Raw genomic sequence first — 23,817 nt, 5'->3', positions numbered from 1 at the left:
TTATGGCTGATCAGTTTCTCAACCCTATTCTCCCACTTTCTCCCCATAACCATCAATCCCCATGATAATTAAAAACCTACCTATCTCAGTCTTAAATATACTCAGTGACCTGGCCTCTACTGTGGCAATGAATTCCATAGATTCACCACTTTCTGGCTGAAGAGGTTTCTCCTCACCTCTATTCTAAAAGGTCTTCCCTTTACTCTAAAACTGTGCCCTCGGGTCCTCATCTCTCCTACCAATGGAAAATCTTCCCAGCATCCACTCTGTCCAGGCTATTCAGTATTCTGGAAGCTTCAATCAGGTCCCCCCTCATCCTTCTGGACTCCTTTGAGTATAATCCCAGAGTGCTCAAACATTCCTTGTAAGTTAAGCTTTTCATTCCTGGGACCATTCTTGTGAACCTCCTCTAAACATGCTCCAGGGCCATGAGATCTGGAGCCCAAAACTGCACACAATACTCTAAATGTGGTCTGACCAGAGCCTTGCAGAGCCACAGAAGTATATTCCTGTTTTTATATTCAAGTACCCTCAAAATAAATGCCATCATTGCATTTGCCTTCCTAACTACTGACTCAACCTGCAAGTTTACTTTGAGAGAATCCTGGACGAGAACTCCCAAGTCTCTTTGAACTTCAGAATTCTGAATTTTCTCCCCATTTAGAAAATAGTCCAAGCCTCTATTCTTCCTACAAAAGTGCATGACCCCACACTTTCCAATGTTGTATTCCATCTGCCACTTCTTTGCCTACTCTCCTAACCTCTCCAAATTCTTCTGCAGCCTCCCCGCCTCTTCAATGCTACCTGCCCCTCTACCCATCTTTGTATTGTCTGCACACTTAGCTAGAATGCCCTCAGTTTCTTCATCTAGATCGTTAATGTACAAAGTGAAACATTGTGATCCCAACACTTAGCCTTGCAGAACACCAGTTGTCACTAGCTGCCATCCTGTGAAGGACCCTTTTATCCCCACTGTCTGCTTTCTGCCAGACAGCCAGGTGTCTATCCACACCATCACCTTGCCCCTGACAACTTGGGCCTTTATCTTACTCAGCCTCCTGTGCAGCACCTTGTCAAAGACCTTCTTGAAATCCAGGTAGATAACATCCATTGGCTCTCCATTGGTCTAACCTGCTCATTACTTCCTTAAAGAATTTTAACAGATTGGTCAGGCATAACCACCCCCTGATGAAACCATGCCGACTTTGCCCTATTTTACCGTATACTTCCAAGTATTCAGCAAGCTCATCATTCACAATGGATTCCAGGAACTTACCCACGATCAAGTTTAGGCTAATTGGTCTGTAAATTTCCATCTTTTGCCTTACTCTCTTTTTAAATAGGGGTGTTACATTAGCATTTTTCCAGTCCTTTGGGACCCTTCCTGTTTGTCACGATTCCAGAAAGATCACTGCTAACGCCTCCACTATCTCTTCAGCTTTCTCCCTTAGCCCAAATGATCCAGTTGATTTATCCACCTTCAGACTGTTCAGTTTTTCTGGCACATTCTCCTTGGTGTTGGTCACCATAATCAGTGCTGCCCTCTCACTCTCTCTTGAATCTTTGGGATATTACTCATGTCTTCCACTGTGAAGACTGATGGAAAGTAATTATTCAGTTCCTCAGTCATTTCCTTGTTTCCCACTACTAACACTCCAGTGTCATTTTCCAGCGGCTCAGTGTCCACTTTTCCCTTTCCTTTGCTCTTTACATATCGAAAGAAACTCTTACAGTCTTCCTTTATATTACTGGCTAGCTTACCCTCCTATTTAATCTTCTCCCTCCTCATTTCTTTTTTCATTGCCCTCTGTTGGTTTTTCTAAGCTTCCCAATCCCAATACTCTGGATTCGTCTGGTCAATTTATCTTGGACCATGCTTTCTCATCTTACTGCAGCATTAACACCTGCAAAACAGTGCACAGTGCTGAGAGAGAAAAACCTAAAATGACGGAAGACTCATAATAAAATTGTGTCATTAATGCAGTATCCAAGCATCAGGATGGAAAGCATTTCAGCTGATGACAAAATACTCTTATGTCAATTCTTCAAACATGAGTCATTCTCAAATGCATTACCTTCACTTAAAGATGTGTATCATTTTGCAATTCATAAGTCTGAGATGTACAGGTTTCTTTCATTAGGTATATTTCATGCTAGAAGTTTTATGTTACCAGCTGTATCCATTTGTAGATTCAGAGGTAACTTTAGTAACTTGAAAAGTGTCTGTTGGTAGAGTGCTTACAGGAAAATGTTAGCACCCATAAATCATAAAGAATAAATGTTTGTCTGAGAATTTGGTTGGGGGTTCAATGGATTAAATGTCGGCCCAAATTGTTTAAATGAAAAGTCATCTCTGTTCTAGCTGTGAGAGTCCTATGTGAAATGTTTTTAAACAATCTGAGCCCAGTTCCTTCAAGATGTGGACTCGTAGCACAAAACTGTCCCTGATATAACTCCAAATTAACAAGGATACCTGTTGTTGGTCTGGAATTAGAATAAAAAGACATGAGGCTAATACTGAGACGCTTCATGACCTAAGAGGAAAAAAATTTAGTTTGCATCTCACCTTGCTTTCCCTGATTTGGGTCTGCTTGATGCTGACATTGAATACTGCAATTAAAAGTCGTCTTCCATGTATCCTTCATCTTGACTAGAACAAGAACGATAAAGTTTGATTTAAAGGAAAGGTTTACCTTGTGAATTTGTAAGATACTGTGAAGAATTTGTATAATACCATTGGGTAATCTTTTTATTCACAGTGTGGATAATTCAGAGGATCCTGTTTATGAAAGTTTAGAGGAGTTCCATGTCTTTGTTTTGGCTCATGTATTACGAAGACCAATTGTTGTTGTCGCAGATACAATGCTAAGGGATTCGGGAGGTGAAGGTTAGTCTGCCTTTTCTTTTGTTTTAATCTTTCAAGGTAAATTTTTCTATGTTTCAGTATTCCACTAGGTGAAACAACATAATGAAATTAGAGTGACCTGTCATGTCCATTCTTATGGAACCTTAGAATTGACACATGGTAACGCACCAGATAAATTTACATAGAATGCAGAACATTACAGCACAGTACAGGCCCTCCAAGTTTGTGAGAAGATTTGTAGCTCGGGTGCTCGTTGTTGTGGTTCTGTTCGCCGAGTTGGGAATTTATGTTGCAGACGTTTCGTCCTCTGTCTTGGTGACATCCTCAGTGCTTGGGAGCCTCCTGTGAAGCGTATCTGTGATCTTCCCTCCGGCATTTATAGTGGTTTGAATCTGCAGCTTCCGGTTGTCAGTTCCAGCTGTCCGCTGCAGTGGTCGGTATATTGGGTCCAGGTCAATGTGCTTATTGATTGAATCTGTGGATGAGTGCCATGCCTCTAGGAATTCCCTGGCTGTTCTCTGTTTGGCTTGTCCTATAATAGTAGTGTTGTCCCAGTCGAATTCATGTTGCTTGTCATCTGCGTGTGTGGCTACTAAGGATAGCTGGTCGTGTCGTTTCGTGGCTAGTTTGTGTTCATGGAGCATTTCCGAACTGAGCCAGACTATTGCGACCACGAGGACTCATAACAGCACACAAACCAACAGCCACTCTCAGACAACAACTCACCAGAACGAAGGACCCGATACCCAGCATGAACAAAACCAACGTAGTGTACGAAATCCCATGCAAGGACTGCACAAAACACTACATAGGACAAACAGGAAGACAGCTAACGATCCGCATCCATGAACACCAACTAGCCATGAAACGACACGACCAGCTATCCTTAGTAGCCACACACTCAGATGACAAGCAACATGAATTTGACTGGGACAACACTACTATTATAGGACAAGAGGAGAAAGTGAGGTCTGCAGATGCTGGAGATCAGAGCTGGAAATGTGTTGCTGGAAAAGCGCAGCAGGTCAGGCAGCATCCAGGGAACAGGAGAATCGACGTTTCGGGCATAAGCCCTTCTTCAGGACAAGCCAAACAGGACAGCCAGGGAATTCCTAGAGACATGGGACTCATCCACAGATTCAATCAATAAGCACATCGACCTGGACCCAATATACCGACCACTGCAGCAGACAGCTGGAACTGACAACCGGAAGCGGCAGATTCAAACCACTACAAATGCCGGAGGAAAGATCACAGGAGGCTCCCAAGCACTGAGGATGTCACCTAGACAGGGGACGAAATGTCTGTAACACAAATTCCCAGCTCGGCGAACAGGACCACAACGGTACAGGCCCTTCGGCCCTCAATGTTGTGCTGACCTGTCATACCAATCTGAAGCCCATCTAACCTACACTATTCCATGTACGTTCATGTGCTTGTCCAATGACGACTTAAATGTACTTAAAGTTGGTGAATCTACTACCGTTGCAGGCAAAGCATTCCATACCCTTACTACTCCGAGTAAAGAAACTACCTCTGACATCTGTCCTAAATCTATCACCCCTCAATTTAAAGCTATGCTCCCTCGTGCTTGCCGTCACCATCGCTGCAAAAAGGCTCTCCCTGTCCACCTTATCTAACCCTCTGATTATCTTGTATGTCTCTATTAAGTCATCTCTCAACCTTCTCTCTAATGAAAACAGCTGCAAGTCCCTCAGCCTTTCCTCGTACCAGGCAACATCCTAGTAAATCTGCTTTGCACCCTTTCTAAAGCTTCCACATCCTTCTTATAATGCGGTGACCAGAACTGTACACAATACTCCACAAGTGTGGCTGCCCCAGAGTTTTGTACAACTATAGCATAACCTCATGGTTCCGGAACTCGATCCCTCTATTAATAAAAGCTAAAACACTGTATGCCTTCTTAACAACTCTGTCAACGTGGGTGGCAACTTTCAAGGATCTGTGTACTTGGACACCAAGATCTCTGCTCATTTACACTACCAAGTATCTTACCATTAGCCCAGTACTTTGCATTTCGGTTACTCTGACCAAAGTGAATCACCTCACACTCGTCTGCATTAAATTCCATTTGCCACCTCTCAGCCCAGCTGTGCAGTTTATCTATGTCTCTCTGTAACCTTCGTCACTATCCACAACTCCACCAACCTTAGTGTCGTCTGCATATTTACTAACCCACCCTTCTACGCCATCATCCAGGTCGTTATAAAAATGACGAACAGCAGTGGACCCAACACTGACCCTTGCGGTACACCACTGGTAACTGGACTCCAGGATGAACATTTTCCCATCAACTGCCACCCTCTGTCTTCTTTCAGCAAGCCAATTACTGATCCAAACTGCTTTATCTCCCACAATCCCATTCTTCCGCATTTTGTACAATAGGCTACTGTGGGGAACCTTCTCGAACGCCTTGCTGAAATCCGTATACACCACATCAACCGATTTACTCTCATCTACCTGTTTGGTCACCTTCTCAAAGAACTCAGTAAGGTTTGTGAGGCATGACCTACCCTTCACAAAACCGTGCTGTCACTAATCAGATTATTCTTTTCTGGATGATTATAAATCCTATCTCTTATAACCTTTTCCAACACTTTACCAACAACTGAAGTAAGGCTCACTGGTTTATAATTACCTGGGTTGTCTCTACTCCCCTTCTTGAACAGGGGAACCACATTTGCTATCTTCCAGTCTTCTGGCACCATTCCTGTAGACAATGATGATTTAAAGGTCAATGCCAAAGACTGGGCAATCTCCTCCCTGACTTCCCAGAGGATCCCAGGATAAATCCCATCCGGCCCGGGGACTTACCTATTTTCACACTCTGCAGTATTTCTAATACCTCTTCCTTGTGAACCTCAATCCCACCTAGTCTAGTAGCCTGTATCTCAGGATTCTCCTCGACAACATTGTCGTTTTCTAGAGTGAATGCTGTCGAAAAATAATCATTTAGTGCTTCCCCTGTCTCCTCTGACTCCACACACAACTTCCCACTACTATCCTTGATTGGCCCTAATCTTACTCTCGTCATTCTTTTATTCCTTAAATACCTATAGAAAGCCTTAGGGTTTACCCGGATCCTATCCGCCAACAACTTCTCATGTCTCCTCCTGACTCTTCTGAGCTCTCTCTTTAGGTCTTTCCTGGCCACCTTGTAACCCTCAAGCGTCCTAACTGAGCCTTCACATCTCCCCCTAACAAAAGCCGCCTTCTTCCTCTTGACCAGAGATTCCACTTCCTTCATAAACCATTGCTCCCGTGCTCTACACCTTCCTCCCTGCCTGACAGGTACATACTTATCTAGGACACACAGGAGCTTTTCCTTGAATAAGGTCCACATTTCTAATGTGCCCATCCCCTGCAGTTTCCTTCCCCATCCTATGCTTCCTAAATCTTGCCTAATCGCATTGTAATTGCCTTTCCCCCAGCTGTACCTCTTGCCCAGTGGTATACACCTATCCCTTTCTATCACTAAACTAAACATAACAGAATTGTGGTCGCTATCACCAAAGTGCTCACCTACTTCCAAGTCTAACACCTGGCCGGGCTCATTATCCAGTACCAAATCTAATGTGGCTTTGCCCCTTCTTGGCCTGTCTACATACTGTGTCAGGAAGCCTTCCAGCACACATTGGATAAAAACTGACCCATCTATAGTGTTCCCAGTCAATATTTGGAAAGTTGAAGTCCCCCATGACAACTACCCTGTCTCTCTCACCCCTATTAAGAATCATCTTTGCTATCCTTTCCTCTGCATCTCTGGAACTATTCGGAGGCCTATAGAAAACTCTCAACAGGGTGACCTCTCCTTTCGTGTTTGTAACCTCAGCCCATACTACCTCAATTGACGAGTCCCCAAACATCCTTTCTGCAACTGTAATACTGTCCTTGACCAAGAATGCCACCCCCCCACTCTACCATCTTCTGTTCTTACTGAAACTTCTAAATCCTGGAACCTGCAACAACCATTCCTGTCCCTGCTCTATCCATGTCTCCAAAATGGCCACAACATCGAAGTCCCAGGATGCGAGCATAAGAGGTACAGTTGGTAAGTTTGCAGATGACACCAAAATTGGAGGTGTAGTGGACAGCGAAGAGGGTTACCTCAGATTACAACAGGATCTGGGCCAGTGGGCTGAGAAGTGGCAAATGGAGTTTAATTCAGATAAATGCGAGGTGCTGCATTTTGGAAAAGCAAGTCTTAGCAGGGCTTATACACTTCATGGTAAGGTCGTAGGGAGTGTTGCTGAACAAAGAGACCTTGGAATGCAGGTTTACAGCTCCTTGAAAGTGGAGTCACAGTACAAAATTATGAGGGGTATGGATAGGATAAATAGACAAAGTCTTTTCGCTGGGGTCGGGGAGTCCAGAACTAGAGGGCATAGGTTTAGGGTGAGAGGGGAAAGATATAAAAGAGACCTAAGGGCCAACGTTTTGGCGCAGAGGATGGTACGTGTATGGAATGAGCTGCCAGAGGAAGTGGTGGATGCTGGTACAATTGCAACATTTAAGAGGCATTTGGATGGGTATATGAATGGGAAGAGTTTGGAGGGATATGGGCCGGGTGCTGGCAGGTAGGACGAGATTGGATTGGGATATCTGGTCGGCATGGATGGTTTGGACCGAAGGGTCTGTTTCCGTGCTGTACATCTCTTATGACTCTGAGATAAAAGTTAAGCACTTAGAGTCATACAGCACAGAAACAGACCCTTCAGTCCAACGTTTAATCCCCCTCACCTCCATCCAAGGCCACAAAGGATCCTTCAACATCCGCAGAGATTTTCCTGCGTCTGTTACTCTTGATGGTTTCCATATTGGGGAGATAGGACACCAACTTGTGGAATGTTTCAGGGAACATCTCTGGGACACACGGACCAAGCAACCCACCGCCCTGTGGCCGACCACTTCAATTCCCCTTCCCACTCTGCCAAGGACATATAAGAACATCTCCTCTTCCGCTTTGGGACCCTCTAACCACCCGGCATTAACGTCGATTTCACCAGTTTCCTCATCTCCCCTCCTCATACCTCATCCCAGATCCAACGCTCCAACTCAGCACCACCCTCTTGAACTGTCTGAACTGTCTAACCTGTCCGCTCAACCCTCCACCCAGCTACCTCCGCCCCCCCCACCCCCATTTATGTCTCAGCGCCCTTCTCTCTTCCTTCTCCCCCCACCGCACACATTCCTAATGAAGGGCTTATGTCCAAACTGTCGATTCTCCTACTTCTTGGATGCTGTTGCACCTACTGTGCTTTTCCAGCACCACACTTTTCAACTCTGATCTCCAGCACCTGCAGTCCTCGCTTTCTCTTTCAGTCCAACCATGCCAAACATATCTCAAGCTAAGCGAGTCCCACCTTCCTGCTCCTACATCCTTCCTACATTTCTCATTCATGTACTTACCTCAGTGTCTTTTAAACATTGTAACTGTGCCGACATCCACCACTTTCTCAGGAAATTCATTCCATATACGAACCATCCTCTTTGTTTAAAAAAAAGTCCCTCATGTCTGTCTTAAATCTCTCTCCTCTCACCTTAAAAATGTGCCCCTAGTCTTGAAATTTCCTATCCTCGGGGGGAAAAAACGCCACCTATTAATCCTATCTTTACCCCTTATGATTTTATAAATTTCGTTAAGGTTACCTCTCAACCTTCTACGTTCCAGTCTCAGTCTATTCAGCTTTTCTTTATAACTCAAGCCATATCTGGCAGCATCCTTTGTAGATCTGTTGTGAATCCTGTCCAGCTTAATAAAATCCTTCCAACTGGCCAACCAGAACTGCGCACAGTACTCCAGAAGAGACCTCACCAATGTCCTGTGCAACCGCAACATGTCTTCCCAACCCCTGTACTCAAAGGACTGAGCAATGAAGACAAACGTGCTAAATACCTTTTTATCCACGCTGTCTATATGTGATGCAAACTTCAAAGAATTGTGTACCTGAACCCAAGTCCTTCTCTGTTCTGCAACACCATCCAAGTCCCAACCGTTAATTGTATAAGTCCTGCCTGTGTTTATTGTACCGAAATGCAATACCTTGTACTTATCCAAATTGAACTCCATCTGTCATTTTTCAGCTCATTGACCCATTTGATCAAGATCCCTTTGTAATGGTGTCAGAGGAAAAACTCTCCACTTTGTATTTTAAAGTTTCACAGCAGCTGATGTGTGAATTGATTGTGTTTTCATCCTGAGCCACAGCACACTAATATGGAGAAGTGCAAGATCTGCCTCCCACTTCTTCAGCCATATACAAATAAAGGTGAAGTTGGAGCCCAGATATTGCTATGCAGCAAGAGTAAAATTAGAGGTCATATTGCCTGCCATGTTGTGTTATATTTACAGTCGGTTTGTGTTGGAGGGAGAGGTGGAGTTTATATACTTTAGCTGAAGAAACGGAGCAAATCTGGCAGCATCTGTGGTGAGAAATGATCCTTGTTCAGAACTTTTAAAGACTCACTGGACCTGAAATGTTGACTTTGCTTTCTCACCACAGATCCTGCCAGACCTGCTGAGTTTCTCCAGCAATTCCTGTTTTTATTACAATTTAGTCCATTGTTTGTAAAAGTAAAAGATGTCACTCAGTTTATGTTCGTTGACAGCTGTTGAGCAACACGTTTTGTTAAACCAGACAAATGCTTGAGTCAAATGTATTCCAATTCATTATTGTAAGATGTCCATATTTTTATCATTCTGTTGTTCCTTCTCTTGTTCCTCTAGTCCTGAAACAATGACGTTTGCTTATAGCAGATTTGCTGTTTTCAAATTACTTTGCTGTTTTCCGTAGAGTTTAAACTTTGATATTTTAATCTCATTGGAACTGGGTAAAAGCCAGTAATACCAATGCTAGTGATGCTTTTTTCAAGGTAGTTCCAAAAATTACTGATAATTTAAAACTGTTAAAGGTCCAGTTAAACTTGAGCAACAAGTTAGAGAATTCTTCACCAAAATGAATATAGTTGTTTACTATTAGCACTTTGTGATGTTTCTTCAAAATACAAATGAGCTGCAGTGCAGAATGCCATAAATGCTGTCGTCAGTACTTCATTAGAGACAAAAAAAACCTGCAGATGCTGGAATCCAAAATAGACAAGCAGGAGGCTGGAAGAACACCGCAATCAGGAGGTAGAGAACTCCAACGCCAATGATATAATCCATCTTCATTTCTGAAAAGTCGGACTTCTCTACCTCCTGTTGCTGCCTGGCTTGCTGTGTTCTTGCTGTGTTCTTACAGCGTCCTACTTGTCGACGTGGTCAGTGTTTCAGCTAACAACAATCTGATATCACAGAAAATGCTCTATATCCATAGCAGTCCAGTCAGTACCTAAATAAGAATAGTTAGGATTTGAAGTAGAATCCTCCATCAGACGGCTGTGAAGTAAAGCCCTTCTGAAGCATTAAAGTCAATCTTTAGTTCTGAAATGGCTCTGCTGTAACAGTTGATTATTTCACATGTTACTGTTCTGTATGCTGAAGAAATGTTTATGCTATTTTGTTTTTGCAGCATTTGCGCCAATACCTTTTGGAGGGATTTACTTACCTTTGGAAGTACCCCCTAACAGATGTCACTGCTCACCTTTAGTCTTGGCCTATGATCAGGCCCATTTCTCTGCACTGGTTTCTATGGAACAGAATGATCAGCAACAGGAACAAGGTATTATATATATGCATTTTCTTGCTTATTGCTTAAACCTCAACTGATATGTACAAGTTAAAAGATATTCAAACAAACTTTTCACTTTAAAAATAACATTAAAATTTCAAGGAAGCTGTTTGTTGAACACCACCTTGGACTGAACAAGATGATACTCAATTACTCAATGCTACCAATTAATGTCCTTATAAAAATGAGTAGGTAAAAATTCTAGCCAACTGATGTGATTCAATATTGTTGCAGTTTAGTTTAACTGAGTGGTAGCACTCTTACCTCTAAGAGATGATTGAGTTACAACTGCAGCAAGAGTTTTGCATTCAGAGGAAAGATGAAAACTTATCTTATATTTGTGGAGAATGTGTTTTAAGTACAGATAATAATGGAAGGGCATTATAAATCTGTACTGGGTACTAAAATGTTTCAAGTGACAAGTGACATGAACTGAAAGAACAAAGTGCTGAAATGATTACGAAATAATAGTCATACTTTGCAGAGCCATCTCAGTGTGTCACTTTTTTTTTTACTAAAACAGGAAATATTGGAAATGGCAGTATGTGAATGAGAAGAGATGGTTATCTTTGTCCAGATATTGATGGAAATCTTGTACATTTGTAATACCTTCGATTTGTCCACTGTTTTCCAGTGTTCCTATTTATTTTCTTTTTTTCTATACTGTCCTATTCTCTGGAACAACTCGAGTTGCATTTGTTCTTGATCGATCAGTTGCTTCTACATTTCCTTTTCTGGTTATATTGTTTCAGTTGTCTGGGCACAAGCTGTAGAATAGGATTATTTCTTTGCATAGATATCTAAATTATATATTGCCGTAAGTACCTGTTTTAGGTTGCCCCTTTTAACATTGTTTTACATTATCTTCGGTAAGTTCATAGGATCTGTAATCTTGTTTAACATCATGAGATAAAATGCAGTTTCTCACCAGTGTGTGACCTGATTACTGCCATTTTGAAGTAGACTGCCCTCATCCTTAACCCTTCTTTTGCCGATCCACCTACTCCCTGAATATGAAAATGTGAGGACTGCAGATGCTGGAGAGTCAGAGTTGAAAATGTGGCACTGGAAAGAGCACAGCAGATCAGGCAGCATCCAAGGAGCAGGAGGGTCGATGTTTTGAGCATCCAGAATGTGGGGTGGGGGGCGCAAGGACGGGAGCTGATTGTGATAGGTCAGTGGGAAGGGTGGAATGGGCAGGTGGGAAGGAAGATGGACAGGGAGGTCAGGTCAAGAGGGTGGTGATGAGCTGTAGGATTTGGTTCGGAATAAGGCAGGGGAGGGGTTGGGAGATTGGAAACTGGTGAAGTCAGTATTGATACCGTGTGGTTCTAGGGTCCTGAGGCAAAGATGGGGCGTTCCCACCCCCTTATTTATCTCTCAGCCTCCTTCTGCCTTCACATTGCTGATGAAGGGCTTATGTGTTATGACCTGGATATAGCAGGGACAGGAATGGTTGTTGCAGGTTCTGGGATTTCGATGTTTCAGTAAGATCAGGGAAAGTGGTAAAAAGAGGGGGAGGTGTGGCATTGCTCATCAAGGTCAGTATTACGATGGCAGAAAGGATGTTTGATGAGGTCTCGTCTACTGAGGTAGTACGAGCTGAGGTTAGAAACAGGAAAGGAGAGATCACCGTTTTGGGTGTTTTCTATAGCCTTTGAAAACTTCCAGATATATAGACAGAAGGATTGTAAAGATGATTCTGGAAAGGAGCGAAAGTAACAGGGTATTTGTTTAGGGGGACTTTAACTTTGTAAATATTGACTGGAAACACTATAGTTTAAGTAATTTAGATGGGTCAGTTTTTTAATGTGTACAGGATGGTTTCCTGACACAGTATGTAGACAAGGGGCGAGGCCACATTGGATTTGGTACTGGGTAATGAACCAGGTCAGGTGTTAGATTTGGAGGTAGGTAAGCACTTTGGTGATCGTGACTACAATTTGAGTAGGTTTACTTTTAGCAATGGAAAGGGATAGGTATGTACCACAGGGCAAGAGTTATAGCTGGGGGAAAGGAAAGTATGATGCGATTAGGCAAGATTTAGGATGCATAGGATGGGGAAGGAAACTACTGGGGATGGGCACAATTGAAATGTGGAACTTGTTCAAGGAACAGCTACTGCTTGTCCTTGATAAGTATGTACCTGTCAGGCAGGGAGTAAGTGGTCGAGCGAGGGAGCCGTAGTTTACTAAAGAAGTTGAATCTTTTGTCAAAAGGAAGAAGGAGGCATGTGTAAAGATGAGACGTGAAAGCTCAGTTAGGGTGCTTGAGAGCTACAAGTTAACTAGGAAGAACCTAAAGGGAGAGCTAACAAGAGCCAGGAGGGGACATGAGAAGTCATTGGCAGGTAGGATAAAGGAAAACCCTAAAGCTTTCTTTAGTTATGTCAAGAATAAAAGAATGACTAGAGTAAGATTAGGGCTGGTCAAGGACAGTAGTGGAAAATTGTGCATGGTGTACGAAGAGATAAGAGAGGTGCTAAATGAATATTTTTCGTCAGTATTCACAAAGGAAAAAGACAATGTTGTTGAGGAGAATACTGAGATGCACGCTATTTGACTAGATGGGATTAAAGTTCATAAGGAGGAGGTATTAACAATTCTGGAAAGTGTGAAAATAGATAAGTCCCCTGGGCCGGGTGGGATTTATCCTTGGATTCTCTGGAAAGCCAGGGAGGAGATTGCAGAGCCTTTGGCTTTGATCTTTATGTAATCATTGTCCACTGGAATAGTGCCAGAAGATTGGAGGATAGCAAATGTTGACCCCTTGTTCAGGAGGGGAATAGAGACAACCCTGGTAATGAAAGACCAGAAGCCTTGCTTCTGTTGTGGGCAAAGTTTTGGAAAGGATTATAAGGGAGAGGATTTATACTCCTCTCGAAGTGAATAATTTGGTTTGGGGATAATCAACATGTTTTTATGAAAGGTAGGTCACAAAAAGGTGCCTCACTAACTTTACTGAGTTCTTTGAGAAGGTGACCAAACAGGTGGATGAGGGTAAAGCAGTTAATGTATGTATGGATTTCAATAAAGCGTTTGATAAGGTTCCCCGTCGTAGGCTATTGTAGAAAATACAGAGGCATGGGATTAAAGGTGATTTAGTGGTTTGGATCAGAAATTGGTGAGCTGAAAGAAGGCAGAGGGTGGTGGTTGATGGGAAATGTTCATCCTGGAGTTCAGTTACCAGTGGTGTACCGCAAGGATCTGTTTTGGGGTGACTGCTGTTTGTCATTTTTATAAGTGACCTGGATGAGTGCAGTTGTGGACAGTGCGGAAGGATGTTGCAGGTTATAGAGGGACATAGATAAGCTGCAGAGTTGAACTGAGAGGTGGCAAATGGAGTTTAATGCGGAAAAGTGTGAGGTGATTCACTTTGGAAGGAATGCAGAGTACTGGGCTAATGGTAAAATTCTTGATAGTGTGGATGAGCAGCGATATCTCTGTCCATGTGCATAGATCCCCGAAAGGTGCCACCAGGTTGATAGGATTGTTTAGAAAGCATATGGTGTGTTAACTTTTATTAGTAGAGGGACTGAGTTTCATAGCCATGAAGTCATGTTGCAGTGCAGGTGCGGCCGCACTTGAGCATTGCATACAGTTTTGGTCGCTGCATTATAGGAAGAATGTGGAAGCGTTGAAAAGGGTGCAGAGGAGATTTAACAGGATAATGCCTGGTATGTAGGGGGAGGAGTTTTGAGGAAAGGCAGAGGGACTTGAAGTTGCTTTCGTTAGAAGAAGGTTAAGAGATGATTTAATAGAGACGTATAAGATGATCAGAGGATTAGATAGGGTGGACAGTGAGAGCCTTTTTCCTTGGACGGTAATGGCTAGCACAATGGCACGTAGCTATAAATTGAGGGGTGACAGATATTGGATAGATACCAGAGGTAGGTTCTTTACTCAGAGTAGTAAGAGCTTGGAATGCTCTGCCTGCAACAGTAGTGGACACGCCAACTTTAAGGGCATTTAAATGGTCACTGGATAAATATGAATGATAATGGAATAGTGTAGTTTAGATGAGCTTTAGATTGGTTTCACAGATCGGCGCAGCATCAAGGGCCAAAGGACAGGCCCTATTTTCTCCGCCCGAAACATTGACTCTCTTGCTCCTTGGATGCTGCTTGATGTGCTGTGTTTTTACTAGTGCCACACTACTCCCTGACTCTCACTCACTGGTTCTCTCTTCTGAACATGTGTAACTGCTCAAGAGCCAGATGCCATAAGAGGCTGGACATCAGGGTCAGATTGAATTAGAAGCCAGCAGTTTCAGGGTTTCTGAAAGTACAGGTCTGAATGGTGCAGAAGTGCCAATCTGGGGTTGTTAGAATTGATGTTTTCTCTGGATGGCCATTCAAAGTTGCTCTTTGTTTCTTGATGCTCATCTCCAGAGCCTTGGCTCACAATGACAGCGCAGAGGAGAGAAGTGTTGAGCAGGATAGTGTTGGTGTCTTGGCATTATAAACCCAGGCAGTAGTGCAGAGGAGCCTGGGTTGGGCAAGGGAGGGGACAAATATGAAGATTGCAGGACCAGAATGCAGCAGAAACTCTTATATCAAGTTTAAGCACCCCAGAGGTGTTTAAATATCATGATGCAGGTTTGTTCCACTCTTTCCAAGTGATATACGATCCACTCACCTCAAAGTTGCAACATTTAAAGCAAAGCTATTGTCAATTATCTTCCTTTGGCTTTAAGCTTAAATAAAGGACTGTCATGGCAGATGTATTGCAAAAGCAAACAGTTCTGTTACATTGTAATGGGCAAATTCTTTTTGACACAGGTTGATTATATTCTTTTCATGATCTGAAATTGAGGTAAGAAGCTTTAAGTATAATAATTGGCATAATGAAAGGGGAAAATAGCCAATTAGTAAAGAAGAGACCCAACCATTGAGAAGGAACAAAAGTGGCAAACAGCCACTTTAAACCTGGCTTTTGATGTGGATAAATTGCTATTTTGTAGTGTTGTTCATGTAAAAACAAAACATTTACAATATCTATCGATTTATTCTGTTGTTTTTAAATGTAGAAGATCGAACATGTTTTAATGAAAATTTCTGTCAAGCTCCAGTTTGAGTCATAAAAAGTTAAAATGCTGAAAACCTTCACCAGGGCAGGACTTTCTGAATCCAGATTCCTGAAGAAGGGCTAATGCCCGAAACGTCGATTCTCCTGTTCCCTAGATGCTGCCTGACCTGCTGCGTTTTTCCAGCAACACATTTCCATCTCTGATCTCCAGCATCTGCAGACCTCACTTTCTCCTCAATGAATCCAGTTACAGTCTGTCCATCAATGTAGAATAATGTAGCATCTGTTGCCATCTACTAGTAGACTTTATAAATTTCAAATATGACTTGCACTTTTCTAACACAGCCACCAACCATTTCATGGAACAATTTGCTTCGGTTCGAAGAGCAAGAGCAATGAAGTAATTGGCCTCTGTATTCAAATTTCTCATTTATTTCTCTGTAGATGTTGAAGCAGTAAAGCTGTGTACTTTGCAAAGACGTTGTTTGGCCAGATTTTTTTTAATATAGGTTTTTTTTGAAAAAAGAAAATTTTTAAGATTTTTTACAAAATTTTAAAGTAATACCAACAAGTATAAACATCAATGTAACATTAAATAAATAAATAAGAAAGAATAAATAATAACCAAATAAGAAAGAAAAGCCCAACTAACTACTAATCTATCCTACAAACAACCAAAACATAAAATAGAATATCATACATTGCTAGCGATAAACAACGAAATAATTAAATAACTAGATACATGCTCAAAATAGATTTACATCAAGTCATCATAAAACCCGTATTTATACGGGATTCCTCCTCCTGAGGGTCCCTGAACCAGCCAGAACCATTACCACAGCCAGTCAAAAGCCCTGGACAATATGCCGAAATATCTGTGTCGATGTAGTTCAAAAAGGGCTGCCGTGTTTTATAGAATAATTCCGATTTTTGGTGCACCATATTTGTGAGGAAGTCAAGGGGGATATATTCCATGACTAACTTGTGCCAGTTTGAAAGTCCTGGAGGGCCTTCAGCTACCCAATTCACTAAAATATTTTTCCTTGTTGTGGTTCTGTTCGCCAAGCTGGGAATTTGTGTTGCAGACGTTTCATCCCCTGTTTAGGTGACATCCTCAGTGCTTGGGAGCCTCCTGTGAAGCGCTTCTGTGTTGTTTCCTCCGGCATTTATAGTGGTTTGTCTCTGCCGCTTCCGCTGCAGTGGCTGGTATATTGGGTCCAGGTCGATGTGTTTGTTGATAGAATCTGTGGATGAGTGCCAAGCCTTTAGGAATTCCCTGGCTGTTCTCTGTTTGGCTTGTCCTATAATAGTAGTGTTGTCCCAGTCGAACTCATGTTGCTTGTTATCTGTGTGTGTGGCTACTAAGGATAGCTGGTCGTGTCTTTCATGGCTAGTTGGTGTTCATGGATACAGATCGTTAGCTGTCTTCCTGTTTGTCCTATGTAGTGTTTTGTGCAGTCCTTGTATAAAGTTAGCTTTATACAGCTGACCAAATACTGGGGTGATTAAAATACCTAAGTATGCCAAACTTTTCCAATATATACAAAAGATATGACCATTCTACCCGATCAAATGCCTTTTCTGCGTCCAAGGAGATGGCTAAACCTGGTATTGTTCCCTATTGACAAGCTTGTATCATATTTAAGACCCTTCTAATATTATTAGTTGACCTGCGGCCCTTTATAAACCCCGTCTGGTCCTCTTTTATGATATGTGGTAAGACTGTCTCCAATCTTAATGCTAACATTTTAGAAAGAATTTTGAAATCCACATTTAGTCAGGATATGGGTCTATATGATAAGCAATCTTCTGGGGCCTTTTCCTTTTTAAGAATAAGAGAGATGTTTGCTTCTCTCAACGAAGGCAGGAGGCAGCCATGACTATGTGAATAATTATACATATTTGTGAATGGCCCGGCCAGTTCCCCTATAAATTCTTTATAGAACTCAATCTAGAATCCGTCTGGTCCAGGCGCTTTGCCACTCTGAAGCTGCCTAACCGCGTCGAGTACTTCCTGGGTTGTCAGGGGGGCATTAAAGATTGACACCTGCTCTGAGGTTAAGCCCGGGAGGGCCAAATGTTTAAAGAAGGATTCCATCTTCTCAGTTCTACCCTCACAGTCCTGTGATTTATACAGTTGAAAATAGAACTTTCTAAAGGCTGTATTGATGTTTTTACGATCACAAGTCAAAGTACCAGCACTTTCTCTAATGGACGCAATGGCTTGAGGAGCCTTTTTCTTTCTAGTAAGATATGCTAGGTATCTGCCAGGCTTGTCGCCATATTCAAATAATCTCTGCTTTGCGAATAATATTTCCCTCTTTGCTGTTTGTTTGGGTAAGCGCGGTATTCAAGGCTGCCCTAAGGGCTGTGACCCTTTGTAGCTTAGTAATGGAAGGCCTGTTAAGATACGCTGTCTCAGCTGCCTTTAAGCGAGCCTTGAGCAGGCGCTGTTGCTCTCCCTTTTGTCTTTTCCATATTGCAGAATGAGTTGACCAAGCCTCGCACATATGTCTTATTGGTCTCCCACATCATCGATGGGTTACTGGCTGTATCGGAATTAATTTCCCAGAAGGTTTTGAATTCTTGCAAAAAATACTTTATAAATTTGCTATACTTCAGTAAAAAGGAATTCTTATGCCAATGTCAGGGGGGCCTATCCCACCATCCCTAATCTTGACTTCCATATATACTACGACATGATCAGAAATAGCTATATTACCTATTTTACAAATTTATATGGAATTCAAAAGGGTCAAGGGGGCAAAAAATATCAATTCTGGTATGGCATTTATGTGGGTTAGAGTAGAAAGTAAAGTCTCTACCCTGGGGGTGAAGGCACCTCCATACATCTACTAGTCCTATATGCAGGCCCGGGTCAGACCAGCGCCTAAGTCTTAGGCACCTCCATACATCTCCTTATTCAGATCCACCAGTTGTCCAGATCTCTGAGATATACCCGTAGTGCTCTAAGGTATCCTATCTGTCTCTGGGTCCATAATACAATTATATGAGGAGATTTTAACTGTATGGCAGACTCCAAAAGCTGTCAACTTAGGGAATTTAAAGGGATGTGCCGGGGGGGGGGGGGGAAGTGAAGATTCAAAATTCCATATTCCTCTCCATGTATCAGAGCTTTGATCACTATATACCGTCCAGGCTCATCTTTTATCTGGCTTAACATTTGGAAAGGAAGATTCTTCTAAATAAGAATGGCTACTCCCCTACCTTTTGAACTGAAAGATGAGAAAAAGCCTGATCAAATCCACCCTGTTGTAGCTTTAAATGTTCTTTGTCAAGTAGATGTGTCTTCTGTAAGAGAGCTATAGCGACCCTTTCTTTTTTGAGACTTGATAATATATTTTTCCTTTTGATTGGTGAATTACTCCCCTTGACATTCCAAGTGCACCACCTAAGCGAATGGCTAGCCATAATCGTCCAGGCAAGCGTGAGACCCCCCAAGAGGAAGAACCCCACTCAGAAAACCTTGAATAAAGACCATAGGGAATTCACAAATACAAAAATTCTTTAAAACATTTAAACCAACACAATTAAAAGCTATTCCTAAGTTTAAAAAAAACAACGCAAACATATTTGAAAGGACACTTTTCCCCCTTGCTCCCAGAGGGCATAACTACCTATCGATAACCCCACCATAACCTCTCCTAACTAGGGGCCTGCCCTTGGCCCAGGCATTATAGAATGGAATATACAAATTCAAGTATTTTATGAAACCAGAGTTATAAGTGAGTAACCCACCCCGCCCCCCCACACCAACACCTGGGTGCGTTTAGCAAACACAGTACAAAATAGGAATATATAAAATTACAAAATTACAATCCCGGCGAGTATTAGGCAACTAAGTAAAACGAGAAAAGAGGAAAACCCCCGTTCTTAAGAAAAGGGCAAGACAAAACAAACCCTCCTCTCCCACAAATCGAGTAAGCCAGGCGAACTATAAAAAGGAAAAGTAAGGAACAAGCCCCCACACCCCCACCCCCAGGGAAAGATAAGTGGAAGAAGGTTGAAAGAAATAAAAAGCGGGGTAAACAAAGGGGGGGGTCAAAATAAAGTCGTTATCCATACGGTTCGAGTCCCGCAATCTATTTAAGAGAGTCCAAGAATTCTTTTGCTTTTTCCGACAACCCAAAGTTGTAAATGATTCCTTCATGGCTGAAGCGCAGCGCTGCTGGATAGTGCATGGAGTATTGGATATTTAGGTCTCTCAGACGCTTCTTCACCTCATCGAATGACCTCCTCTTGCAGACCGTGGCTGGTGAGAAGCCCTGGAATAACATTATTCTGGAACCTTTGTGCATCATGGCCTGGGGATCCTTCCCCAGGACTTGGAGGCTTCCAGGAGAATTTGTTTTTCTCTATAATATTGGAGTTGGATTAGAACCGGGCGGGGGCGCTGGTCTGACCTGGGCCTGCATATAGCAACCCAGTGGGCCCACTCCATCTGCACCCGGCCCGGTGCCAACTCCAACTTCAATAATTGTGGGAGCCATCGCTCCAAAAAGTCTACAAGCTGGCCTTCCTCTTCCCGTTCGGGAAGGCCCAGCAACCAAATATTTTTCCATTGGCCCCGATTATCGAGGTCATTAATGCGCTCCTCCAGGGTCTGGGTTCACCGCATCAGAGCCCGGGCCTGACCTACGGGCGACTCGGCAGCAGTCTCCGAGGCCGTGACCCATCGCTCCAACCCTCCAATGCGTTGTTCAAGTTTTTCGATTTCTCAGTCGTGCTTCTGCAGCATGACTGAGATTGACTCCCACCTGGACTGGGACTCCTCAATAAAAGCGTCTATCTTCTCTTGAAGTTTGGTGATCCCAGAAAGCAGGGTCGCCTCCGCAGGTAAGTCCCCCGAGGCGGCCGCGGAAGTCACTGCTGCTGCGAGAGGGGGTTGGGGAGGGGTCCCTGCCTGTTGCGAGCTGCGAGAGTTTTTGCCCTTAGTCATTTTAGAAACAATACCAAACTATCCATGTAAAATGACTGACTACGCTGAGTAAAAGCTATCTTAAATGATTTAAAGGGTGAGGTGAAGGCAGGTGCCCCACTTTGCCCAAGTCTTAGGCAGAGCACTACAGACTCAGACTTGTTGGGTCGCTGCCATCTTGAATCTCCCCGGCCAGATATCTTTTAAAGGTTTTAATCCAGAAAAAGAGAAGCAGCTGAAGCCTAAGAAACAGTTCAGAAAAAGCGCAACATTCAGCTGCTTCAAAAGTCGAGCAAATTAGCAAACTTCAAAATATTTTCACCAAATCTCCAAAGCATTCATTTTAATGGAGTGGAGCAAATCTGGAAAGAGCTGAAGATCTTCTCATGTTGTGAAAAAACCATGAGCTACAAGACCAGGAAACACACAGACTGGTTCATTGACAATGACCATGTCATCTAAGACCTCATCAACAATAAGAAGGCAAAAAGTAACATCAAGGCAAAGAGGAGAATTCATCAGCTGCAAAGGCGGAGTTACAAAGAAGGACTAGGCAAATCAAGAACCAATGGTAAACTGACAAAACTAAGGAGCTGCAAGTCCTTGCTGACGAGCATGACACCTGGTGTTTCCTCAGCGCCACCAAGGTGATGTACAGACTCAACACCCTTGGCCTCAAACCAATATAGACGAAGCTTGGCATCCTTTTGAGAGACAGACTGAGAAAATGTCAGCCTGCAATGGAGACAATATTTCAAAGAACTCTTAAACCAAATTGCAATAGTCGGCGAGAACGTATTTGATGAAATCCTCCAACTCCCCATTAGAGATGATCTTGGACTGAACCGGCTGAAATCTAAGAGGAAAATGACATGGCCTCGCTTGTGAAACTTCTGTATGTAGATAACAATGTCATCTCTGTTCTCTTGGAAGAGAATCTTCAAGCCTTGCTTAATGCCTATGCAGCAACACACTGGAGAACTGGCTTCTGTCTGAACTCAAAGAAGTCAAATCCTAAATAATCCAGCCCAGGTCAACTTCCAGTCCGTCCCTCTATTTAAGATGAATGGAGAAATCCTGCCAAACATGGAGCAATTCCCCTACCTGGGAAGCTACTTTTTGGTTGAGGCTCACATTGATGCTGAGATTCAACATCACATCCAACCTGTGAGCACTGCCTTCAGTCTCCCAAGAATGAGAGTCTTTGACTGTGACATCTGTGCTGATACCAGGATCCTTTTTCCAGGCAGTCATCCTTTGACTCTTCTGTATGGCCCCGAGACTTTGGTTACATAAAAATTCCAGCTCAAGATCTTTTGAGAAATACCACCAAAGCTGTTTGAAATGGGTTCTCTGCATCAGCTGAGAGGATAAGCATACTAACATGATTGTCCTTGAAATAGCTAACAGTACCAGGATCGAGGCTGTGATCATCCAAAACCAACTCTTTTGAGTTGGCCGTGTACTTATGATGCTTGAGTTCCGACTGCCAAAGCAAATCATCTTTGCTCAGCTCAAGGGACACGCTCAAATTGGAGAAGAACAAAAGCTTTTCAATGTCTCTTTGAAGGCTTCTCTTGGGAAATCCAACACCGATGTTATTGCATGGGAGATCCTTGCTCAGAAGAAGCTGCTGTTATGAAGAGTCACAATTCTTCAAGAACTCCTATCGACAAAGTTAAAAATCTCACAGCACCAGGTTATAGTCCAACAAGTTTATTTGGAAGCACTAGCTTTCAGAGCACTGCTCCTCCATCAGGTGGCTGTGGAGAATAAGACTATAAGACTCGGAGGTTTTTTTAGATTAGACTAGTTTCCTATAGTGCGGAAACAGGCCCTTTGGCCCAACAAGTCTACACCAACCCTCAGAGTAACCCACGCACCTACTGCCTACTAATGCACTTATCACTATGGACAATTTAGCATGGCCAATTCACCTGACCAACACATCTTTGGACTGTGGGAGGAAACTGGAGCACCTGGAGGAAACCCACGCAGGCACAGGGTAAACATGCAAACTCCACGCAAACAGTCGCCCGAGGCTGGAATCGAACCGGTGTCCCTGGCGCTGCAAGGCAGCAGTGCTAACCACTGAGCCACTGTGCCGCAAAAGTTTATAGTGTGATGTAACTGAAATTATATATTGAAAAAGACCTGGGTTGTTTGTTAAGTCTCTCATCTTTTAGAATGATCATGTCGGTTTCAGTTCTTTAATATGTAAATTGCAAAATGTCTTTTTTAGAAGTTACATTTTCAAGTGAACTTTAACAATTGGTGTCATGTCGGCCCAGATAATGTATTAAAGGTGTGAGTTTCCCTGTGTGAGCTTGTCTGTGCCACCAATTGTCAGACTGATTCTCATCCAAAAAATGTATAGAATCTTACATGGATTCATGCGGTTTTTCAGCAAAGTAAAATTTAGTTCTTAAAATACAAATTCACCCCACAAACTTAAATATGTATATGTGCATGTGGGTGTGTGCGTGGGACAGGGGGAGGTGGTTATGAGTGTGTGAGTGTAAAGGGGTATAAGTCTGTGAGAGGGTGTCTGTGGCAGTGTACACTGTATGTGTGAGTGTCTGTCTGTCTATAGACACAGACACTTCTACCTACACACACACACATCCTTGCTCTCCAACAGACACAGACACTCATGTAGAATGTTTCTCATACGCTCACACATACATACATTCCCACGCACACCCTCTCACAGACTTACACCCCTTTACACACGCACACACTCTCACAGACACTCCTATTCCCCTCCCGCGCGCGCGCGCGCGCACACACACACACACACACACACACACACACACACGTATGTTTTGGAGTGAATTTGTACTTGCAGAATTACATCTTACTTTGCTCAAAAACTGCATGAATCCATGTAAGATTCTGTAAATCCGTTTTTTAGTTTAGAATCAGTCTGACCATTGTGGCACAGACAGCCTCAGACAGGGAGCTAACACCTTCAGTGCATTGTCTGGGCCAACATGACACTAAGTGTTAAAGTTCACTTGAGAATGTAACTTTTAAAAAAACTTTGTGATTTACATATGAAAGAACTAAAACTGACATGGTCACTCTAAAAGGTGAGAGACTTAACAAACAATCCAGATCTTTTTCAATATATTTCAGTTGCATCACACTAAACTTTTGCTATAAATTCTGTGTCTTACAATCTTATACTCCATAACCACCTGATGAAGGAGCAGCGCTCCGAAAGCTAGTGCTTCCAAGTAAACCTGTTCAACTATAACCTGATATTGTATGATTTTTAACTTTATACACTCC

At 42.8% G+C, this 23,817-nt stretch overlaps 1 protein-coding gene across 4 annotated transcripts in view; it reads left to right on the top strand.

The window, feature by feature from the left end:
* The window catches only part of otud7a (OTU deubiquitinase 7A), a 216,497-nt gene that overhangs the window by 182,927 nt on the left and 9,753 nt on the right, over positions 1-23,817 (top strand). For all 4 annotated transcript variants that reach the window (XM_043680340.1, XM_043680342.1, XM_043680339.1 and 1 more), the window contains 2 exons: positions 2,760-2,887; positions 10,399-10,548. In XM_043680340.1, the coding sequence (XP_043536275.1) occupies positions 2,760-2,887; positions 10,399-10,548 (278 nt within the window). The remainder of the gene's footprint in view (positions 1-2,759; positions 2,888-10,398; positions 10,549-23,817) is intronic.

Source organism: Chiloscyllium plagiosum, chromosome 40 (assembly GCF_004010195.1).
Source record: "Chiloscyllium plagiosum isolate BGI_BamShark_2017 chromosome 40, ASM401019v2, whole genome shotgun sequence".
Taxonomy (NCBI): Eukaryota; Metazoa; Chordata; class Chondrichthyes; order Orectolobiformes; family Hemiscylliidae; genus Chiloscyllium; species Chiloscyllium plagiosum.
The sequence above is the reverse complement of the archived record's forward strand: the minus strand, read 5'-3'. Positions and strand labels throughout refer to the sequence as shown.